Source organism: Trematomus bernacchii, unplaced genomic scaffold, assembly GCF_902827165.1.
Source record: "Trematomus bernacchii unplaced genomic scaffold, fTreBer1.1, whole genome shotgun sequence".
Classification (NCBI taxonomy): domain Eukaryota; kingdom Metazoa; phylum Chordata; class Actinopteri; order Perciformes; family Nototheniidae; genus Trematomus; species Trematomus bernacchii.
This window is the reverse complement of record NW_022987656.1, coordinates 5,580,907-5,602,464: the sequence shown is the minus strand read 5'-3', so window position 1 is coordinate 5,602,464 and position 21,558 is coordinate 5,580,907. Positions and strand designations below refer to the sequence as shown.

At 39.8% G+C, this 21,558-nt stretch overlaps 1 protein-coding gene across 1 annotated transcript; it reads left to right on the top strand.

Moving 5' to 3' along the window:
• The first annotated feature begins 774 nt into the window (after nt 1-774).
• Nucleotides 775-16,228, top strand: LOC117486707 (calpain-1 catalytic subunit-like). The gene is made up of 22 exons (XM_034135233.1): nt 775-880; nt 1,951-2,205; nt 5,023-5,092; nt 5,180-5,298; nt 5,568-5,701; nt 5,790-5,964; nt 7,435-7,509; nt 7,676-7,761; nt 8,248-8,322; nt 8,515-8,675; nt 10,312-10,469; nt 10,967-10,978; nt 11,083-11,291; nt 11,371-11,410; nt 11,533-11,607; nt 12,580-12,637; nt 12,808-12,869; nt 14,123-14,191; nt 14,327-14,405; nt 14,868-14,984; nt 15,094-15,146; nt 15,603-16,228. Exons 2-22 carry the CDS (start codon nt 1,969-1,971, stop codon nt 15,627-15,629), a joined length of 2,091 nt encoding a protein of 696 aa, XP_033991124.1. The 5' UTR covers nt 775-880; nt 1,951-1,968; the 3' UTR covers nt 15,630-16,228.
• Nucleotides 16,229-21,558: the final 5,330 nt, after the last annotated feature.

The following is a 21,558-nucleotide window of genomic DNA, read 5'->3' as shown; positions in this document are numbered from 1 at the left end:
TGATGTCAAGCAGAAAAATAAAGACAAACATCAAGCTTTATCTCAGCAAGACATAATGCAGACAAAGTAACAGTAAACAAAGTGAAAAATTGATAGTGACCTATTTTTGTACCCGCACGCATGAACGCTTTGTTTCTATTCAAATATACCCCAATTCATATTAAACAGCGTTTTCCCTATGTAGGAGTTGGTTTTAAAGTGATCATAAATTGGATACTTATTTTCCACTCTAAAGCTGAGCGACTGTTCAAACTAAATATTAAATCATTTCTGACAGTTTCAGTAGTAGACTGATATAAAGTTTATACTGTTATTGATTAGATCTAACGAAAAGTGATGACTGCATCTAATTGGCTGTCGTAAATGTTGGTTAATTTATGTTTTGCAATTAATGGCAATATAATAAAGAAGGGACCTTGATCCCAGTATTATCAATCAATCAATCAATCAATGTTTATTTATATAGCCCAATATCACAAATGTTACATTTGTCTCAGTGGACTTCACAGTTTGTACAGAATATCAGTATGACAATACGACACCCTCTGTCCTTAGACCCTCACATCGTACAAGGAAAAACTTCCGGAGAAAACCCACAGTTTAAAGGGGTATTACACTTTTGTAAACACCTTCAGCGGAATTTTACTGCAACCTACTATTAATGTGACGCTGTATTCTTTTGGCTAATCATTGACAACCACTGTAAAGATCCGCTATGGAGATAAGGTCAGGTTTCAAGATATGTATATTCACTTCTGCAGTTTCAAGAAAATCACAGCTTGTCAGCTCGGGTAGCATCAGGTGTTCACAGGCTGTTTAAAGGAGACAAAACCTCTCCGGCTTTGACCTGCAGATCCACTTCCTCTCTCCTGCCTTTGAGGTAAGATTTTCGAAAGCCAATGATATAGCCATATAGAGCAATGCATTTTGGTGCAGGAAATCAGGCATGTTAAAATGTTCTATTTAAAATCTTAGGACTGTGACAATGTTGAGAAATAGTGCTGCACTATACTGTGCAGTGATATGTTATGAGGATGTTTAGTGACCTCCTGGATATATCATTCTAAAACTAGTACTACCAGTGTAATGTGCTTCATACATTACAAAACATTTGTATTATTTAATTTAATTTGATATGCTCATGTAATGTCAGTGTGACACTGATACAGATGTGTGACAAATAAAATAAAAAGTAGAGAAAGAAATGTAAGGCAATGTTTCTATATGGGGAACAAATAGGTCACTGAATGATATAATTAATATTAATAATATATATTAATCATGTGCCACATGGCTTTTTAATCCCCATGGCCTGTATTACTAACATAACTGCAAATCATATTTTACTCTAAAATACAGATTTTAAAATACTGGTATTTACAAATAAGGCAAACCTTAGCCTATTATTTGCTTATTAATTGTACATTTGATAGAATGTCACACCATTTGTCCTCTGTTTTATAGTTTTAAGGTGTGTAAAAACGTGTTTAATTTGCATTTGTCATTCATCGTCATGTTAACATGCCACTTCGTCAAGAATTGACTTTTCTTTTTATTTTATTTTTTCGAAACATTCCTATTATCGTATCCCTTTTTATAATTAGTTTTTTAAATGTCACATTACATTACTTGTTATTCCTGTTCTAAGCATACATGTAATTCACAGTACTTGCAATGTGATCACATTGTTACTCCTTTTGACCTCTGAGTATGTAAATGTAATTCTTAGAAAAATTGGTTTGGGTGTTAATCTCAACCTGACTGAATAAATGTGGAAGATGTTAGACAGCAAATGAGAAAGCTGAGATCCAATGAAGCATTGAAGTGTTACAGTATGGTCAATTCATTTCACCCGATGCTGTTTTTTCTTAAACCTCTTTCCCATCTCTTAAATGCATATACAAAATGATTGCATGTCAAAATGGTTCTGCTTCCCATTTTCCTCACCAGAGCCCGAACACTGCAGCGATGCCTCCCCCCGGTGTGTGTCTGAACATTATGGAGGCCCGTCAAAGGCAGGACGGTTATGGTTGCTTTGCCAACCCTGAGAGGTTTTTAAACCAAGACTACCAGCAGCTGGAACAGTATTGCAACATTCGAGGAGTGCGGTACATCGACGACATGTTCCCCCCCGACAGGAAATCTATCGGCGAAGGGATACTGAGGCCTTCTGACCTGAAGCGAGTGGTGTGGCTGAGACCAGCGGTGAGTGTTTTGGAAGAGCTCAACAGAAGCCGGCAGTTTCCTACAGTGCTTTTAGCTAGTGTATGCCAAAATGCTCACGTAAATAGTAGGAGTTTATTTTGACTTTACTAGTTGACTAGTCGTGAGCTACTTTTACTCCTCTTTTGTTTTTTTTGTTTTTTGTTTTTGCAGTGTATATATTTAGCACATTTCAACATTATTATATGCTTACCTGTTAAGCCCTGAGCCTGTTTTTCAGGTCTCAGGCTCGAAAATGACATTCCCAGAACAAATTACCATATCTTCCCTTCTAAAAGGGTTAAATTAATAATCTTTATTCTCAAAGTAATGATAAACCTGTGAGTTGGATGTAGAAAAGTCAGAATCAATATAGATGTTTTTTATTTTAAAGAAAATTCAGATTTTACATAGTAAAAAACTGTAAATTATAGTGTCTGTCCAAAAATTATTTTTTACTTATAGTGAAAACTACCCTTGGATGATGGGTTAGTAGACTAAAAGCTTTAGGAATCCAAAGTACAACATATAATAAGTACCCTGTATCAAGATTAATGCAAAACAAGTGAAATTTCACCTTTTTAGAGAGATTTAGCCAAAAAACCCCACTTCTGGGGTCATTTGGGTGGATTTGACCTATCTCTGGCCCCCCTTGCTCGATTTTGATGAATGAAATCTCTTTATAACAGCTAGAGCCAATGGAATCGAGGGAAAGTTATATACACACCAAAACGTTAACAAATAAGGAGTGAGAGTGACGCGTGACCAAAACCGGAAGCTGCATACACTCTGGTGGCTACCATTAGCAGCTAACTTTTTCGCTCCGATTTTTACATAAAAATGGAATTATGGATTATAAATATTTTTTTCAAAGGCACAGGTACATTATCAACCTATGGATCAACAGTTGTAGCATTTTTTTTTTTTTTTAATGCCATTGAACACGTCTTTTGACCTAATTGACAGCTACGGTGAGACGATCTGCCGTAAATGCTCCGTAAAGGTACGTGTTGTGATGTCTGTGTTTGCTTCCCCTGTCGCAAGTTCGGATCGCTCAGTGATGATACTATACCTAAATAATCTGTGGAGTCTCAGCTTTAATCGGCTATATTGTATGTGCAGCTACGATAAGTAATAAGGGTATCTTTATCTTGAATTGTGTGCCGCAGTGCGTTAGAATTGTTTTGCTCAGGGGTCATTTAGACGCTTCTTATGAGACTTGTGTTTTGTTTTGGTAAAAATGGTTCATATCTTCAGTTAGCTGAGATTCTTCCCGTTAATCTGGTGCTACACATTAATAGTTTCATAAATGTTAAGAAGCCCTGAGACATTGTCTCGAAAAAAAAACGGTGGGAGGGGTCCAATGGGGGGACCGTCGTCCTTAAGAGGTTAAAGGGGACCTATCATGCAAAATGCACTTTTGTACGTCTTTTATACATGAATATGTGTCCCCGGTGTGTCAGAAAACACAACCCTCCCTCTTTTCCTCCATACCCAAATCTCTAAAAACGGGGCTGCAACGGATCTGATACAGACTGATACAGATTTGAAAATTCTCTGACGTCAGGAACGAGGAGCTCCACCTATATGGCCAACTCTCCACCTATCAGGGGAATGAGAGGTTGCCGCGGCATGGTAACAGCATGGTAACAGCATGGTAACAGCATGGTAACATGACGCTCGTGCCTCGTCCCCCACCTTTGCAGGGGGGCGTGGTCAGCTGCAGCTCATGCAAAGACAGGGCTGGAGGAGAGCAAAATAGAGCAAAATTAGGCATGGCTAAAATGCATGATCTGTTTGGTATTTTGAAAAACAAACTTCACAGACATGTTTTACATAGGTATGGCCCTACAATATATTATTCAAATATAGCATGATAGGTCCACTTTAAAGGTAGGGTAGGTAAGTTTGAGAAACCGGCTCGAGATCGCTAGAATTTACTAGTAACTTTGGTGCTACTAGTGCTGCTCCTGGCGTCACTAGTAAGGCTTATGTGGTAACTAGTCGGACAAAAGTGCCACTAGTTGCTGAAAAAGAGTGACTAGTGTAATGTTTTATTTAACTAGTAAAGCAGAGTGCCAAACTAGTTTGACCATATATCTAACAAGTGAAATCAAAGAGCCAACTGTAGGCAGCTGCCATCTGATATCAAGGATATGGAATAAATACTCAAATGGCTTGCCATACACGGCTTGCTATAGATGAGAGTTTATATGTGTGTTTTATCAAGTTAGTCATAAATAGAAGTCTGTCATCAGCATAGAGCTAGACCAATTCCGGAGATAAAAAAAATCTTACTACCACTGTTCTCATTTTCAACTATCTGGTAACAAAAATGGACGACCCCACCATACAGCCTAATCAGTTATAAATAACCTGTGCTTTCCTTACATTATGAACCTTTATGTTCACATAATAACAGTCACACATTTTAAACCTTGAGGTTGTTAATTTAAACCAATCTACTCAGTTGGATTCAGGGTTACAGTGTGTGTGAAAGTGTGTTTGTTTGACCCATACCAATCAACTCTCAAATTGGATTATTGCAGACTTTGTATTTGTAATAGTTGTAATAAGAAAACCTAAGCGATGAGAACAAAATATTCCTCAAAACACAATTAAGAATGCAGTTTTGTGGTATAGAAACCTAATATTTACAGGACTGTATTGATATGTAACATTTTTTGTATTGATATGTAATGTTAACAATACTCATATGTTCATATGTCTAACTCTAAATGAAGAATCATTGGTAATTTCATTGCATAAAAATGTGAATGTATTTTCGTTGTTCACTCTTCAACACTCCCCCTGTTTCAGAAAATGGCTCCTTATCCAGCCTTTGTACTTGACGGGGTCTCCAGGTTTGACATTGGTCAAGGACTAGTTGGTAAAGACATTTCTTCTGTCTTGATCTTTCTAATAATATGCTTTCTTGTCTCAACAACTCATTGGCTCAATATGTTTTTTTAACCAGAAAACTGCTGGTTTCTGGCCTCTATTGGAGCACTGACCTTCCAAAATGACATCCTCTGTAAAGTCGTCCCTCTTGAGCAAACATTTAATGGGAAATACTGCGGGATGTTCCACTTCAGGGTAAATATTCACAACAAATATTTCTTATTTTTTCATTGAACTATGATTGTAATCAAACTTAATATGCCAAAAGACAATTCCCAAACTCTTGTGGACCGCACTTTTGAAGAAATGTGTGCAATGAGTAAAAGGAATATTTTTGCAAAAATAATGAATGACTGCGCATTGACACAGAACTTAAATAATGAGACACACAATGCGATGTTTTACTTTGAATAGTTACTTGGTATTAAATGGATATTTCATTCCGTCTTGGTTTAACCGATCAGTTTTGGAGATTCGGAAGATGGGTTGACGTCATCATTGATGACAAGCTACCAACAATTGATGGCAGACTGATCTTTGTCCGCTCCAAAGACCAAAATGAGTTCTGGCCTGCTTTGATGGAGAAAGCCTATGCCAAGTATGACAATGACATTGTTTCTCAACATTTTTTGTATCTCAGCATGAATTGGAGTATCTGTAACAATATTTTCAAATCCATTTTGTAGAGTGTGTGGTTCCTATACTGACATGAATGCTGGAACTCCTGCCGAGGCCATGATGGACTTCACTGGTGGTATTCACATGTCGATCGCGCTGTCAAATCCCCCCACAAACCTGTGGGAGCTGATATGCAGAGCTAGCCAAACCAAGTCTCTAATGGGCTGTGGTACAGCTCAGGGGGTAAGGACTAAGGTTGGGAACCGAAACTCGGTTCTAGATGAGAACCGATTAGAAAATGCCGGGTACCGGGTACCCATACAAAATACACAATTTCGGTTCTGCTTAACGGTTCCTAAACGCGGTAGACCCTGTATTCCACCGCGTCCGTCTGGCCGCAGTGACCCGGTGGAAGGGCGGACTGGCCATCTGTGTGTTCTGGAGAATCACAGAACGGCCGGTCGTCAGCGGGTCGTCAGCGGGTCGTCAGCGGGTCGTCAGCGGGTCGTCAGCGGGCCGATGACGGCCGGCTCGGTACGCTGACGGCCGGCACCGCCCTTAATTTTTAACGGCATCATGTAAGTTGCGCTGACAGGCGACAGAGGTCCACAGATGCCCCGCAGCGAGGCTCCCCCCGCCCTCCCGTAGACAGTTCACGAGCTCAGTCACTTCATAACACCAAAGATGGATCGCGGTAAACGCTCTAAAGTGAGGCTCCACTACACTAACAAATAAAAAGACAAGGCACAGTGTAATGCCTGTTAATAGCTTGCCACAGGCATAGCTCAGTTAAAATAAGGCACAGCTATTGTGCAATACATTTGTATTGCATGTATATTTTTTATTTGTAAAAATGTCAGTTAAAGCTTAAAAGAATAAAGATATTTTTGTTATCTAAACGTTTGACCTCTTTCTTTTACAATTTTGGAAGCGAAACAGGGAATCGATAAGAACCGGAATCGATAAGCAGAACCGGAATCGATACATTTCAAACGATACCCATCCCTAGTAAGGACACATTTACCACACAAAACCATCACTGGCTGGATATTATTCAACTATGTTGTAGCAGAAGTTTAGCTGCAATTTTGCCATAACTTCAAAATGTTTACTCATATCCCATGAACATTTGGGTTTTGCGGTTCTTCATTTATAACCCTACTCTGGTTGATAGATTATATTTGCAAAACATTCCAAGAGCCTATAGTAGCGCTTTATTTGCAAAACATCATACCAATGTAAAGTCTATAGACGGAATAGGTTTTGGCATAGAAAACACTACTAATCATGAGCAGTAAGTAACGTACCTTGAGGAAAAGCAACACTTTTTGGCAATTTGTATGCACTTATGGAGCATTTTTCATTCAAATGAATGGGCGCCATTTTGAAGTCCAGTATCAATGGTCAAGACTTGCCTCCCATTTATATTCTTTATGTGATGGCTGTTGGCTGTACACACATGAAAGTAGATCTTCTCTGTAACTTTATATTCCAACTTTTAAAAAATATTTCTTTGGTCCAACCACATTTATTTTCTGTAATTTTACATTTAGCTAACCTTTATTATATAGGTTATAATTTGACTGTGAATTACTTCACAGTCAAATCATTTCTAGACTACTGTAAGAATTAGTAATTGAGTTCTGTTTGGACGAGTTTTCACTTGTGTACAATCCATTAACTTCATCAATGATAAATGTTTTTGGCTTGTAGGAAACATCTGCCAACGCCGTTTTACCGAATGGATTGGTCCAAGGCCATGCCTACACTGTTACGGGTGTGAAACAGGTAAGGAAATAAACGGAAGACATTGCAGAAGATAACATAAACAACAGCTATTAAATAGGTTTTTAAGCTTTTACTACCTTTGCATTAATAATTTGGAATCATTTATTGCATTTTGATGAGTGTATGATACATAATTGTGGTGCTGTCTGCCATGATGACTGTTCAGATGATGAGCCGAGGGAAACAAATAAACCTGGTGCGTTTGTGGAACCCCTGGGGCACAGGAGAGTGGAACAGAGACTGGAGCGATCGGTGAGAACAACTTCAGAGAGACATGGCTCTTATTTGAAGACATATTGAGATTGTTTTCCATATGATAATATAAATAAAGATTGGCAGCAGCCATGGGTCTTTTGCTGTATTGGAATATACGCAATGCAATGGCCTTTGTGGTGCATTCCTAAAGGTAGTATTTAGAAGGATTAAAAAGGTCTTTCAAGAATGAAGCGTGAGAGCCAGGATCCTTTTTTTATTTTTATAAAAAATCACTTGTGTTACCTTTTCTGTACATTCCCATAGGTAACCTATTAAGGACTTGAAACAGTCATTTGGTTATGGATATTATAAAGTAGTTCTGTCATTTAAAACCTAAGCTTTGTACTGTGCCACTGTATTTGCATATAAGCAGAACATGGGGAGAGGCCTAATGTTCTAATCTCCAGGACATATTATGTTTCTGTAATAACATGCCCCTGAATGTCTAGAATCAACTGAAATAAAATATTGTCCCTCTTTAAGGTCTCCTCTGTGGCAAACCGTGAGTTCCAAAGATCGGGAAATGTGCCTTTCAGTTGCTGATGATGGAGAATTTTGGTAAGCCAATTAAATTAAATGTTGAAACCTTTTTATGCACCTGGATTTGAATATACAGTAGCAACTACTTCAAAACTCTTTGGAAAGAAAGATAATTAATCTGTACCTATTGAAAATATGTCAGGTTAGGGTTTCATAGTTCCAGCATCATATCCAGAGGGCAAATATATTACGTCAAATGAATCTCCACAGGATGAGCCTGGAAGACTTGTGTGAGTTCTACACAGATCTGGACATCTGCTCCCTGAGTCCAGACTACCTTGATGGAAACTCGTCCTGTCACTGGAAGACCTACATGAATGATGGCCGATGGGTTGCAGGAACAACTGCTGGAGGATGCATGAATAATAGAGGTACTTTAAAGGGCCCATGTCATGGCCATTTCCACTGATCATAATTCCATTGTTGAGGTCTACTAGAATAGATTTATATTGTGCATTTTTCCAAACTCACATTGGTTTCTCATACAGCATCTCTGTAAACTACGTGTATTCACTGAATTTCACTCTCTGCCTTTAACGATTGTTGTAGCTCCAATAGCTCCAGCCCCCACCCTCCCTGTGAGCACAGTGTGCTCTGATTGGTCGGGACGTTGTGAATCGCGCTGAGCTCCGTGGAGGTGTTGTTTCCTTGTTTAGCATACACAGCGAAACACAGCCAAACTCATCCTGAGCACACACAAACTCACAGCCGAAGTAAAAACAATAAGTGTGGCTTGATATTGAGTAAGAAAAAGGTTGATAAACGCTGTGAGAATGGGTCTGCAGAGAGAATTCTGCCGCGATCCCAACTGTCTGTTATCAGCCTGCAGCCAGGGAGGAGAAATCAGCAGAGCTGCCTGCACTGAGTGTGTGTGTGTGAGGAAGTCCGTGGATTGGTCAATTTGGACCAATCAGCGGGGGCTTAACGTAACGGCTCCGCGGACGTAACGTAACGGCTCCACGGATTGGTCCATTTCGTTCCGGGTACGGCATGATGTCATGCCGTACCCGGAATCAAATGGAAGAATCAAATGGGCAGTGACGTATCTCCAACGAGGCGTTTTGGGGAGGTATTTTCTGTGTTAGAGTTTTACTCGCTACAGGGTGTACTTTGAGGGTTTTGACTCTGCACACCGTTTACATGCATAAAAACCTTCATAACACACAAGGGGACGGGTAATAACCGGAAAAGCATGACATGTGTCCTTTAAGGATATCTGGACTTACAATTAATAAGGCTGGATAAAATGTGCCATATTATGTGATCGATTACTCTTTAAAGGACTAGGAAAACAAATTACACCTGTCGAATCACCAGATAACATAATTTGACAACAGAGGTCACACTCCTTTTTCCTGCTTAGTTTTTTTAATGTCCCTTTTGTCTAGGAAGTGACTAAACAAGACTAGGGTTAGTCTTAATCTTAGCCCCAACCCTAACCTTTATGTAAGAGCATTGGAGCATTCTGGGGCGGCAGTACCTGAATCAATAATGGCTTGGCTGGGAACCAGAGGGTCGCCGGCAGTGGCGCTGCAAGACACTCTGGGTGCCCCAGGCAGAAGAGACACGCCCCCCAACACATCCAGCACAACCACCCCCCTGTGGTGCCTTTTGAGCAATGCACCAGACCCTCCCTACTGCTCCCTGAGCGCTGTACAATATTTGTCCACTCCTATTACTAGATTGGTTAAAATGCAGGGATCAAATTTCAATTTGTGTGTGATAAAGAGTTATGTTCTGTTCTTCATGGGAAAGCTTGACTTAGAATCTTGTAAAGCACAGAATAACCAAACAATTCACATTTCTTTGTTTCCACAAGCTATGATAATGTAGATTCAGTAATAGATAGTTGACAATTTAAACTTCAATTTGCCTTGTTACTCCATTTTGTTGTTCATCAGTAAACCCTAAAACGTTTTAATTTAACCTTGATAATATATCAAATCACATATCAGACTATTTACAAAATTATACATGCAAATAAATCGTACTCTCTTTGTCTTGCAGACAGTTACTGGACCAATCCACAGTATCGGGTCAAGATTGGCGGTCAAAGTCCGGAGAACAATGGAGAGAAAAATGTGCTGGTGTCTCTCATGCAAAAGCCTGACAAGAGAAACAGACACCTGGTTCAAAGCCTCCACATTGGTCTCTGTGTATTTGAGGTAAATACTGTTGTTCCTTTTGCTTTTGTTGTCAAAGTATAAGGACTATTATGGATATACAATCAGTAGATATGGAAGGCAGCTGAGGTTGTCAGATTAAGTGAAAACAACTATAACGTCTTGCTGAAGTCCATAGAGCGTCCATAGAGAGAATGAATGAGTAAAGGAATAAATATCTTAATCAGGTTTAGAATACTTTCAACGTTTATCAATTGACAGAACATCTCAATGAAAGTCAAAGGAATCAGAGGGTCGCAGTAAATCAAATGTAACCACAGTAACCTGAGGACAACAGTAAAAGTCCATATAACCCGTTTTTGGGTTACACAAGAGTTGGTTAGTGAGGTAGATCTAAGACTTAGGCAGTGTCTGCTTTCTATGTGTGTGAAAGCATATGCTTGTTAGAAAAATACAGTAATTTAATTGAACATTTGACGCTAATATATTAAATGAATTCCTTTTTGTCGCCAACATGAACTCTACTGATTTCCCTCAAGGTGAAAGACAAGGTAAGAAATGTTTCCCTTATTAAACCTCCATCCACATTTTGCAGCTCAGGTGACTGATTTAAAGAGTTAGGGTTAGGGTTAACCCTCTTTATTTATGACTACAGTACAAGGCGCAGAAGGGGAAGTTCCCAGCCTCCTTCTTCAGTAGCCACGCACCAGTTGCCCAAAGTAAAACCTACATTAATGCACGTGAGGTGATGGAGTTCCTGATGCTGAGGCCTGGTGAGTACCTGATCGTACCGTCCACCTTCAATGCAAATGAGAAGGCCTCCTTCATCCTGACCATCATGTCCAAGGCAGAGGCCATGGTCTAGTAAGTCCCTCTCTCTACTACCATTAACCAACTCGCTTTGTACATCAGACAATAAAACCTGCTAAATCTTTCCTGACAGTGAGAACTCTGGTGACCCTCAAGATGAGCCAACTGAAAGGGTGTGTAAGATATAATGATATTCCATTGTTGTTTATTATTCTGATTCTATGTCCTTAACTATAACTTTTTATAAATGTCATTTGGGGTAAAATTAATCTCTTGCACTTTATCTTTATTTAAGTTCAACATCAAACAAGTCAAAAATGAACAGGACGACGAGAATAAGATATCCTTTTTCCGCCAAAACTCCGACAAGGTAATATTTTCATTCTCACTGCCTAGCTAAATACCTAATTGAAAAATGGAATTGTCATTGATTACTTCTTTGAATATCTAATAAATACACATAGTGAACATGTGATTACTGCAGTTCCCTTTTAGCATTTTTGTGTTTTTCAGCTGATTGTTTTGATTAAACAGTCCACATAGGTCCATTCATCAGGTGGACAGGAACATGACTGAATTGCTTGTGTTTTTTTGTGTCTGCTGGATGTAGGCTGACAGAGCAACATCAGCATTAGTGTTAAGCCTCCAAACATATCTTAATTGTTTCGAAGGGAGCTGCTGTAACGTCGATGCGCTAACCGTTCAATTCATCCGGCCTGGTGTTCCTTACATGCGCTTATGCTAGTCCACATACCACTCCACTTGGTGACGATGTTATTACGTTGTTTGCCAAGAGCAATTTGGCTGTCTTTGTATTCATTTCAAGACAAATGATGTACATTTCGGTAACCGGGGACCTCCTTACACAAACTAATTTGAAAACAATCGTTTGTTTTGTTATCTTCTTCTTGGCAAACCAGCTTAAGGTACTTACAACACGAACGGTACTGGACTGTGGAACTAAACGTCAGCATACGTGTAGTCAAAGCACATGCTAACTGAACACTTCCTTTGCTGACATAATAATAATAACTTGAATTTATATAGCGCCTTTCATAACCTTAAGGTCGCTTATGGCGGATAATGTAATTTGCACCACAGCAAAAGCAACTGAATGATTTGGCCTTTAGCTAAGAGGCTAACATGTCCTGCTGATTTAGCCTGATTTTTGTGATTGCAGCAAGACCAATGTTAGCCAAATACGGTAACAGTATTCGCTAGCTGGACGTATGGACAGGTCAATCTTGTTTTCTTTTAGCTTGTGGCTAACAGCATACTCACTTACAAAATATTTGGACAAGTTTACATCAGTCTATTTAATCTTGCTTTCATCCATTTCCAGTACGAAGAGGTGGATGCTGAGCAGCTGCAGAGGCTTCTGAATGAAAACGTCCTGAAAGGTTTGAACTGTAAAATCATATGAGCAGGTTTTATAAAAAAACAAAACAAGAGTCTTAATATACAGTATGGTCATTATCTAAAGTGAAATGGGCACTGCTATTGCAGAGTAAAGGCCAAAGTAACCATGCCTAATGATGCTTTTTCTTTTTTTTCTTCTCTTCTTCTTTAGGAGATTTGAAATCTGGAGGCTTTACCATTGATGCCTGTCGCAGCATGGTCGCTCTGATGGATGTATCCTGTTGATGCATTTGATAACATTGATGTTGATTTCGGTATTGATACCAAATTAATTTAAAGTGGACCTATCATGGTATATTTAAATTATATATTGTAGGGCCATACCTATATAAGGTATATTTATACGTTTCTGTTTTCATGCATTTTAGCCATGCCTCATTTCGCTCAATTTGCCCTTTTTTTTAGCTCTGCTCTGCAAGGGCAGATTCAGTGAGAACAGCACCATCTACAGGCCTGGCATATGTACTACAGCGTCTCCAGCGCTTTCGAACGGCAATGGCCGTGGCTGTCTCCTCCTGATTGGTGGAGTTGGCCCAATAGCCGTAGCGCCACCGTCCTGACGTCAGGACAGTGTTCAAATCTGGATCAGTTTTTATCAGATCCGTTGCAGCCCCTTTTTTAGAGATTTGGGTATGGAGGAAAATAGAGAGGGTTGTGTTTTCTGACACTTGGTGAGTTCCCTGGAACACCGGGGACACATATTCATGTATAAAAGACGTACAAAAGTGCATTTTGCATGATAGGTCCCCTTTAAATTAATAATAAAGTAAAGATTTATACTTTTTATTTATTTACCTCTAATAAACATATTAAATGAAAGGCTAAAGCATGAATCATCATATACAGCTCTTAATACCTTAAAGGGGACCTATCATGCAAAATGCACCTTTTGATGTCTTTTATACATACAGATGTGTCCCCGGCGTGTCAGGGAACTCACAAAGTGTCAGAAAATAAAACCCTCTCTCTTTTCCTCCGTGCGCAAATCTCTGAAAACGGGGCTACAACAAGCTGATCCAGATTTGCCATTGATGTTATTTACCTCATATCGGATGGCACCAACGTGGTGGACCCACGGCCCTATTAGAAACTCGCTATCAGAATCAATGCTCGACGTGTTTTGGATGTAATATGGTTTTTGTTTACATTCGCAAGCATGCCAACACTCAGAGCTAAGCTGTACTGGAGAGCACATATGTGAAGAAGCAGGAAATATAAAGTCACCTTGTGGTAAACCAGCAAGAGAGAAAGCCTTTGAGCTCCGTACTGTTTCAGAAATGATCCTGGATGTGGTTTTGGCGTTTCATCACCGCAGCATTTATTTTTGACAGTATCTGCCGGGTCCCGCATGAGCAGGCATAAGCCCCGCCCCCTTCATAGACATGTTTTTTATTCATTTTTATATATCTGAGACCTATGCTAATGCCTAAAAATTGCATGATATGTGACCTTTAATGTTTGTTTAGACATCAATCACCGGCAAACTGAATGGGGAGGAATTTGTTCGTCTGTGGAAGAAGGTCCTCATGTACAAGGTAAAAGGAGTGTTGTAAAAAATAAATTGTTATAATATATTTTGGAATTGCTATATAGTAGTCTCTTTATTCTACCGTAGGACATTTAAATACAGATATGGGATGATCATTGATGGTGCTTTCTTCTTTTACCAGGACATTTTCTTCCGCACTGACGTTTCACGAACTGGAACACTGTCAACGAACGAGCTGAGGAACGCTTTCCTAGCTTTAGGTACAAAGCTTAAATTCAAAATTTCATTCGATAGACAGACTTTCCTCTTTTATTGATGATAAATAATCGGATAAAGGTCTCTCTACAGAAACATTCATATTAAAGCATGAAAAAAGGGCAGTGTGCAGGAGTGTATGTTTTGCAATCATAATTGCTATTTCTTGTAAGAATTGCCGGGAAAAGACAAAATAAGTGATACAAACAAGGGCTAACCTGTTAAAAAGTAAAAGTTGACTTTAATTAAATGTATTACGTCAACGGATTCCACATAATTGTATTAGGTCGGTTGGAAGCAATAATATCAACTTGAACCTAATATTTTTTATTTTCCAGATTTAATTAAAGTCAACGTTTCAATTCATTCAGTGTGGTCAAATAGTGCAAGTGAAAATGTGGCTTGTGCAAAACATGTAATATCCTCAAAATAACTAAATGCCAAAACTCCTACATCTTGTTGAACAGGCATTAAGGTGAAGGATGATATGCTGAGTTTGATGGCGCTGCGCTACGGAGCCTCCTCTGGACACCTGACTCTGGAGAGCTTCATCAGTCTCATCCTCCGCTTCGAATGCATGTACAGTAAGTACCGGAGACATCCATTCTTGCTTTCTAAACATGTTGATGAAGACATATTTAGAATACATATGACTTATGACAATTGATTTACGAAGCATGTATTACTCAACAGAAATCTTTAAACAATTGTCTGGGGGACAAGCCATCACTCTTCAGGAGTCGGAGGTAATGAAATGTATTCTTCTTTTAGAAGCTCATTTAAGATTGTTTTACATACCACCATTTTTGGGATAGACTAGAAGACAGAAGAAATAAATACTTGTCTCGGATAAAAATGGACATAATGTTATTAAAAGTGGCAATAGACCAACTTTTGTTAATACCCCAAATGTAGTGAAGAAACCAAGTGAAATGCTGATGGTGTCATTATTCTTACATTTGTATTCCATTTTATTTAATCTTTTATTGGAAATTTTACTGCTAAGGTTTATATGAATATATTTACTCTATTTTATCTTTTTATTACACATTCTGACTTAAACTTTTTAAGTTTATATAAAAGTAAATGTCAATAAATAAATAGTTTTCTAATTCAGATTTTAATTCTGATAATGCAGCCAACAATCAACATTTATTCATAATGATTCATTATAGAAAAACATGTCTGTTCTGTATTTTCAGTGGATGTACATTTCCATGTACACTTAACCCAACAAGGGAGATGGACGGAACAATTCTTCAAGAAATACAGGAGTAGATATTTCAAAAAAGTGTTTTCTTTGATTTGTCATATTACATAATGAGCTAATACATTTTGTAACAATTATGTAATGACTGCAGTGAACACAGGCAACAGACTCAACAGCGCTCAGAAACAAAGGCAGTAGTTTTTTGCAAAACGTCGGTACATGCCGGATCACTCAGACAGGCAACCACAACACACGAGAAGTAGGCAAAGCAGGTACACAAACACTAAACACTGGGAATAAAAAGTACTCGAACACTTGACTCGGAGGTACAAAGACGAACTAAATACACAGGGAGATGATGATAATGGGGCACAGGCAGTGGTGGCTGGTGCATTGTAAGCAAACTTATACACAAACTCAAAACATATGTCATATTACAACGCAGGGCTTGCTCAAAGGCACACAGCATTTGATACCAGAGGTGGGACCAAGTCTTTGCACTCAAGTCACAAGTAAAGACCCTGACACACCAAGCAATCACCAGAGAACTCGCCGACGCCGACTGTTGCGTCGCCGTGTTCTCCTGCGTCTTGGCCATGTGTCGCACTGGCACACACCGCAAAGACTTCAGCCGAGCACGTACGAACTGCGCATGCTTGAGTGGCAATAACTCTCCTTACCAGCAGGCGGCGGTAGTGTGTATTCGTCATTCAAAATAGGCAACAACCGGAAGACAGAGAAGAAGAACAGATTGCGTGATCTAAACAAACAACAAATAGCGTCTGCGTTCCATTTTCACTCTCGTCCATCGAAAACATGTTTCGTGCGGTACTGGAGCTATCAGCCATTGGAGTGTTGCTTGTGGAAGACATTCTCAAGCAACCATTTAGCTTCTCATGCACTGATTCGCTAGCTGAACAGCCAATCAGAGTGATTTCTTTGTCCGACTGCCTGTGGCCGACGCACGACCGATTCAACATGTTGAATCGACCGTGCGTCGGCCATGAAAGGCCAAATAAGGCGTGTCACGGCTGACGGTGCGGGACACACCAAATTGAGTTTGGGCGACAGGGCACGCTTCGTCGTCCGACTAACGAAAACGGCCGATTTCGGCCTGGTGTGTCAGGGCCTTAAGTCTCAGGTCTTTGCGCTCAAGTCCGAGTCAAGTCTCAAGTCAGGATGGGCAAGTTCAAGTCAAGTCCTAAACTTTGATAAACCGAGTCTTAAACAAGTGAGTCATTATGTGCTATTCACCAAATGTAATGACATCCATCAACAGAATAATACTTAATAATCAAACTGCTCTTTATTAGTCACATTAATAATTTAATAATCAATGTTCTCTCTGCTGGTGAAGTAACGTGTTTTTTTCTAATTTAAGAGGGATAAATAGGCTACTGTGACGGTTTGATTCAGAAGGAGTTTAATTGATAAGATCCCTGATGTTAAGGTGACCAGAATGTTTATTTCCACTGTGTATGCAAGGGATAATGTGCAGCGAGGCGGTCACCCCAAATTGCTCCTGTGGGGATTGTCCACAGTATTGAATGTATGTAAGTCGCTTTGGATAAAAGCGTATAACAAATGACATGTAATGTAATGTAATGTAAAAGTACAGTCAAGATCTGAACTCCTCCCACCTCTGGCAATAAATCCTGAGTGGTTACCAAAAGAAAAACCCTCCTCTGAAGGTTATTTTCATTTTACAAATCCTGCACTCAGCTTTGCTTTCTCCAATATCATTGAAATGCAGCCAGATGTTGTGGTTTTCGCTCATTTCTTGACTTTTTCCGACGGCTCCCCGTTTCTCTGACGCTCTGTGTAGCTGGCCTGTACCACTACACTTGCTGTCTTTGGAGCGTCTGCCCCCCACCCTTCTTTCACATAATGGTACAGTATGATCCTAGTGTGTCCTTGCATATGATTGGCCGCATGGTGGCCCAGCAAAAATAAAGTCCCGCCCCTCCCTGCATGGATTCTCAACAAGAGTAGGAGCGTCTGAAGATTCTGCTCTCCCTGACGGGAGTCTGCTTTTCTACCGGCAGCTCGCGATCAACGTGTTGGAGTGGAGACCCCTGAATTAAAGTATCAAGTCACCTCAAGTCAGAAGGCTCAAGTCCAAGTCAAGTCCCGAGTCATTGCTGTTCAAGTCCAAGTCGAGTCGCAAGTGTTTTGTGATTTTGTCCAAAGTCATCAAATTGGTGACTCAAGTCTGACTCGAGTCCACACCTCTGCTTGATACAGTCTATTATTTTAGTGCCTGCTTTTGTCAACCTCCTTATTATGGTTACAGATCCCTATCCTGTAGCACTTATGGGACAGCAGTGTTTACTTTCCTAAACATGGCTAGTCGCATAGCATTATCCATGTGGACTCTAGTTTGTTCATGCTTTTTAGTTTTTTCTGATATGTGCTTTAAGTCACTCACATCTGTCTGGATCCATGCTGGGTCTGGTCCATAGACTGGTCTGATCCTGACGTTTGAAAAGGGAGGCAGGGGAAGCAAAATATAGCACTGGTGTTGCTACAGGTAGTTAGCCCAGCCTTCTTGCCAAACCAGCTCCTTGAAAAAGAGCAGGTATACTGCCTTCCTCTGTCCTTAACTCCTGCCTATGTCAGGCTGATCAGGTCCGAGCTCTTTTACTTTTAGCTTTCCCTCCAGTGTCCTCTCAAAGGGTGTTTCTTTAAGTGATGAAACATCATTTTCCTTCTCCATATTCGCTATCTAGTTTTGTTTACACTCCGTCTCCGTCTAACTCTCTCTCATTCAAACGTAAATCACTCACTCTGGTGCTCCTGCTGCCCCCTAGTTGTTGGCGGTGTCAACAGCTGCTTTGGGCGCAGTTGGGTGCGCCCCGAGCTGCTCCTATCTGTTGCATTGAAGAGGTGCGGACTGCGCATGCACCACTTATAACAAGAGTCAATGGCCAAAGATTTCTGCGCCCCAAGCAGGAAACACGTGACTTATCAGTAACTTTAGACATCGTTAAAGACATTTTATCGATATTTTATTGTAGATTATACATTTAGAGGTGGGGTAGGTAATTTTGGAGAAACCAGCTCGAGATCGCTAGAATTTGAAAATACACAGCCGGAGAAAATCTGCCACTTCCTGACAGAGCCCCTCCTCCAACACACACGAACGCGCACATGACCAATGAGGGGACGAGATAAGTTTGTGCACAGATGGAAGGCTGACAGGCAGGTAGGCCATCCAGTTATTTTAGCCGGATTTTTTTATGGATTTTTTGTCAAAGCACTTAAGATATTCATTGCTATCGGGATGTTAAGAGCATTCCATGGAATATAACAAAAAGTGTATCTCGAGCCGGTTTCTCAAACTTACCTACCCCACCTTTAACTGACACCATATAATATGTAACTTGTTCTGCACATATATGGCAATGATTCAAATAAATATGATCCCGTTCTCTGTCGGGAGAATACAACTTTGTCACTCACCCTTTCTTCAGTAAGTGTCCGACAGAGGCGTGCTGGCCCATGACAGGAACTAGCGAGTGTTACAATAACTGTCGTTAGGCTCCCGCCATGTAAAACAGCAAATCACTACTTCTCGTATCAACAGCTGTTCCCGACCGACAACACAGAGGCATGATTGAGCAACAGGTTTACCAGATGATTGACATCAGACATGTGTATTTCAGCTGTGAAGAAACTACAGTCACAGCCTCTGTAAGGCCAAAACCACAAGTGTATTAACAAAATATAAAATCCGTTACCAGAGGGAGGAAGTAAGTACAGGTTGTGTCGGGGGTATTACCTTTATACAGTCTATCTATAGCAGGGGTCTCAAACTCAAGGCCCGGGGGCCAAATCCGGCCTGCGACTTCATTTTATGTGGCCCAGCAAGAGCTTGCAAAGAATATAATAAGTTTATTATACGGTTACATGCCACTTTACAGAAGCACGTTGCCCATATACGACATGTCCCACAATGCATCTTGTTTTGTGACATGCGCACTGAAGAGACTTGCAATTATTTGCCGTGGACTTCTGCTTTCAGAAGTAGTTAATTACTAAGTTATTATCCTATCCGATAATAATCCAATTCAGAGGCAATAATGTAATATAATACATTATTTTATATATATATTATATATTTATATAGTTACAACCGGCCCTTTGAGTGCAACCTTTATGTGAATGTGGCCCGCATGAAATTGAGTTTGACACCCCTGATCTATAGGATTACCTGTTCTCCATCTAGTACTGTTGCAATTCTGCCCTCTTGTGGCTAATGACAGTACAGCCACCTGGTTTCATCAGAATCAGACAATGTTATTTTAACAGTTGATGCATTTTAAAATGAAAAATAAAAGCATTAAAATAAATAAAAACGTTTACAATAATGCTTAACATGTACATAGTGTAATACAGTCATAATGTCAACATAATGCCTTGTGTGGGGTTTCAATTCATCAGCTGGTACATGTCATGTGTGGTAATCGGCTTGAAAGATGTGGGTCAGAAAGGAGCTGCAACAACAACTAGTCTGATTTATCATCTGTAAAGAGGGTTGAACAGCATAATTAGCAATACAAGAAGAAAACACTGATCTCTAACAACCAGAGTATTCAGGACAGGAGAAAAGGCGTAGGTCAGGTGATGAAGTTTATGGAGTAACCTGGCGGCAACCTCATGAATGTATAAAGGATTCAAATTCAAAGGTGTTATTGTCATATGCACAAAGCTACAGTGTAGAAATGGCAATGAAATTCTTCTGACCTGAGCTCCTCCAACAATGCAACATATATAATAAAATACGAAAATACAAAATAAAAAGTAGTGCAAAAAGACTATATAAAGAGAACTGGAAACAGTATTTGAGTCGAGACCCTTGTTCTTTCGGAGGTTGCTCGGTGGTCACAACCCTAACCCCTCAGTCAGTTTCATGTGCAAGTGTGTGCCATGCAAATGAATGACTAGCTGATGTAGCTGTTTCTATCTGACCCACAAGCAGATTAATAATTGTAAAGCCAATGTAATCCTCTGATATCAATCAAAATGGGTGCACCAGTCCAAAATGTCCATTCTCATTTCAGGCACTTTATTCAGCAGACACAAGATCATCAAAGTACACCCGAACAAATGCAGATAAAACATTTTATACGACAGATTTTTGATGAAACATATACTATGATAAAAGGGGTTTCTAATTTGAAACGAAAAACATAAAACACAGTGAGACTCATTACTCTCTCACTTGACATGAAAATACATCCAACTTCAGGCAAACTGCACTTAAGAATGTCTTGTTTTCTGCATCTCAATTCACAAAATCCCATCATCTTTCTTAGGTGGCGTTACACATTGCATCATAGACTTTTTGAATGAAAGTCAAAGTGCATGTGAAACACCTATTTGTCAATGCATATCAATCAACATATGTGGGTGTTCCTCACCTCTCACCTGATGCATGCTTGGGTACACTCCTTCCAACCATAATCACCAGTAGCCTTAGGTGTAAAATAACAGATTATAAACGTCACACAATGATGGCATTTGGTCACTCTCTGGAGTTCAAATAAAGGGCCTAACAAAGGTCTTAGTTTTTCTGCCAATGCAAGGCAGCCAACCCTGAGCAAATTATGTCTTTACGTGCACAGAAAAGGTGTTAATGTGACAAGCACAGTTTTGGAACGTGAAAAGTTGGCTAATGAAATGTTGTCAGTCACTCTTGTGTAATTATCTTCCCCTCCCCTTTTCCTCCCGTCTGTCTCGCTCTCATCTGCCTGTATACTTACAGTAGGTACAGTTCTAAACATCGAGAACATTCCATCCTGACAGAAGCAGCCTGAGGCGTTTGCAGGTTTAATACAAAGACTTGGGCATCATTTCTCATAGTTGCTCTTTCACTGAAACCCAACACTTCGGTTTTTTTTAGATTGTTATTTAGTAATATAGGAGTTACAAGACAAGTGTGTACA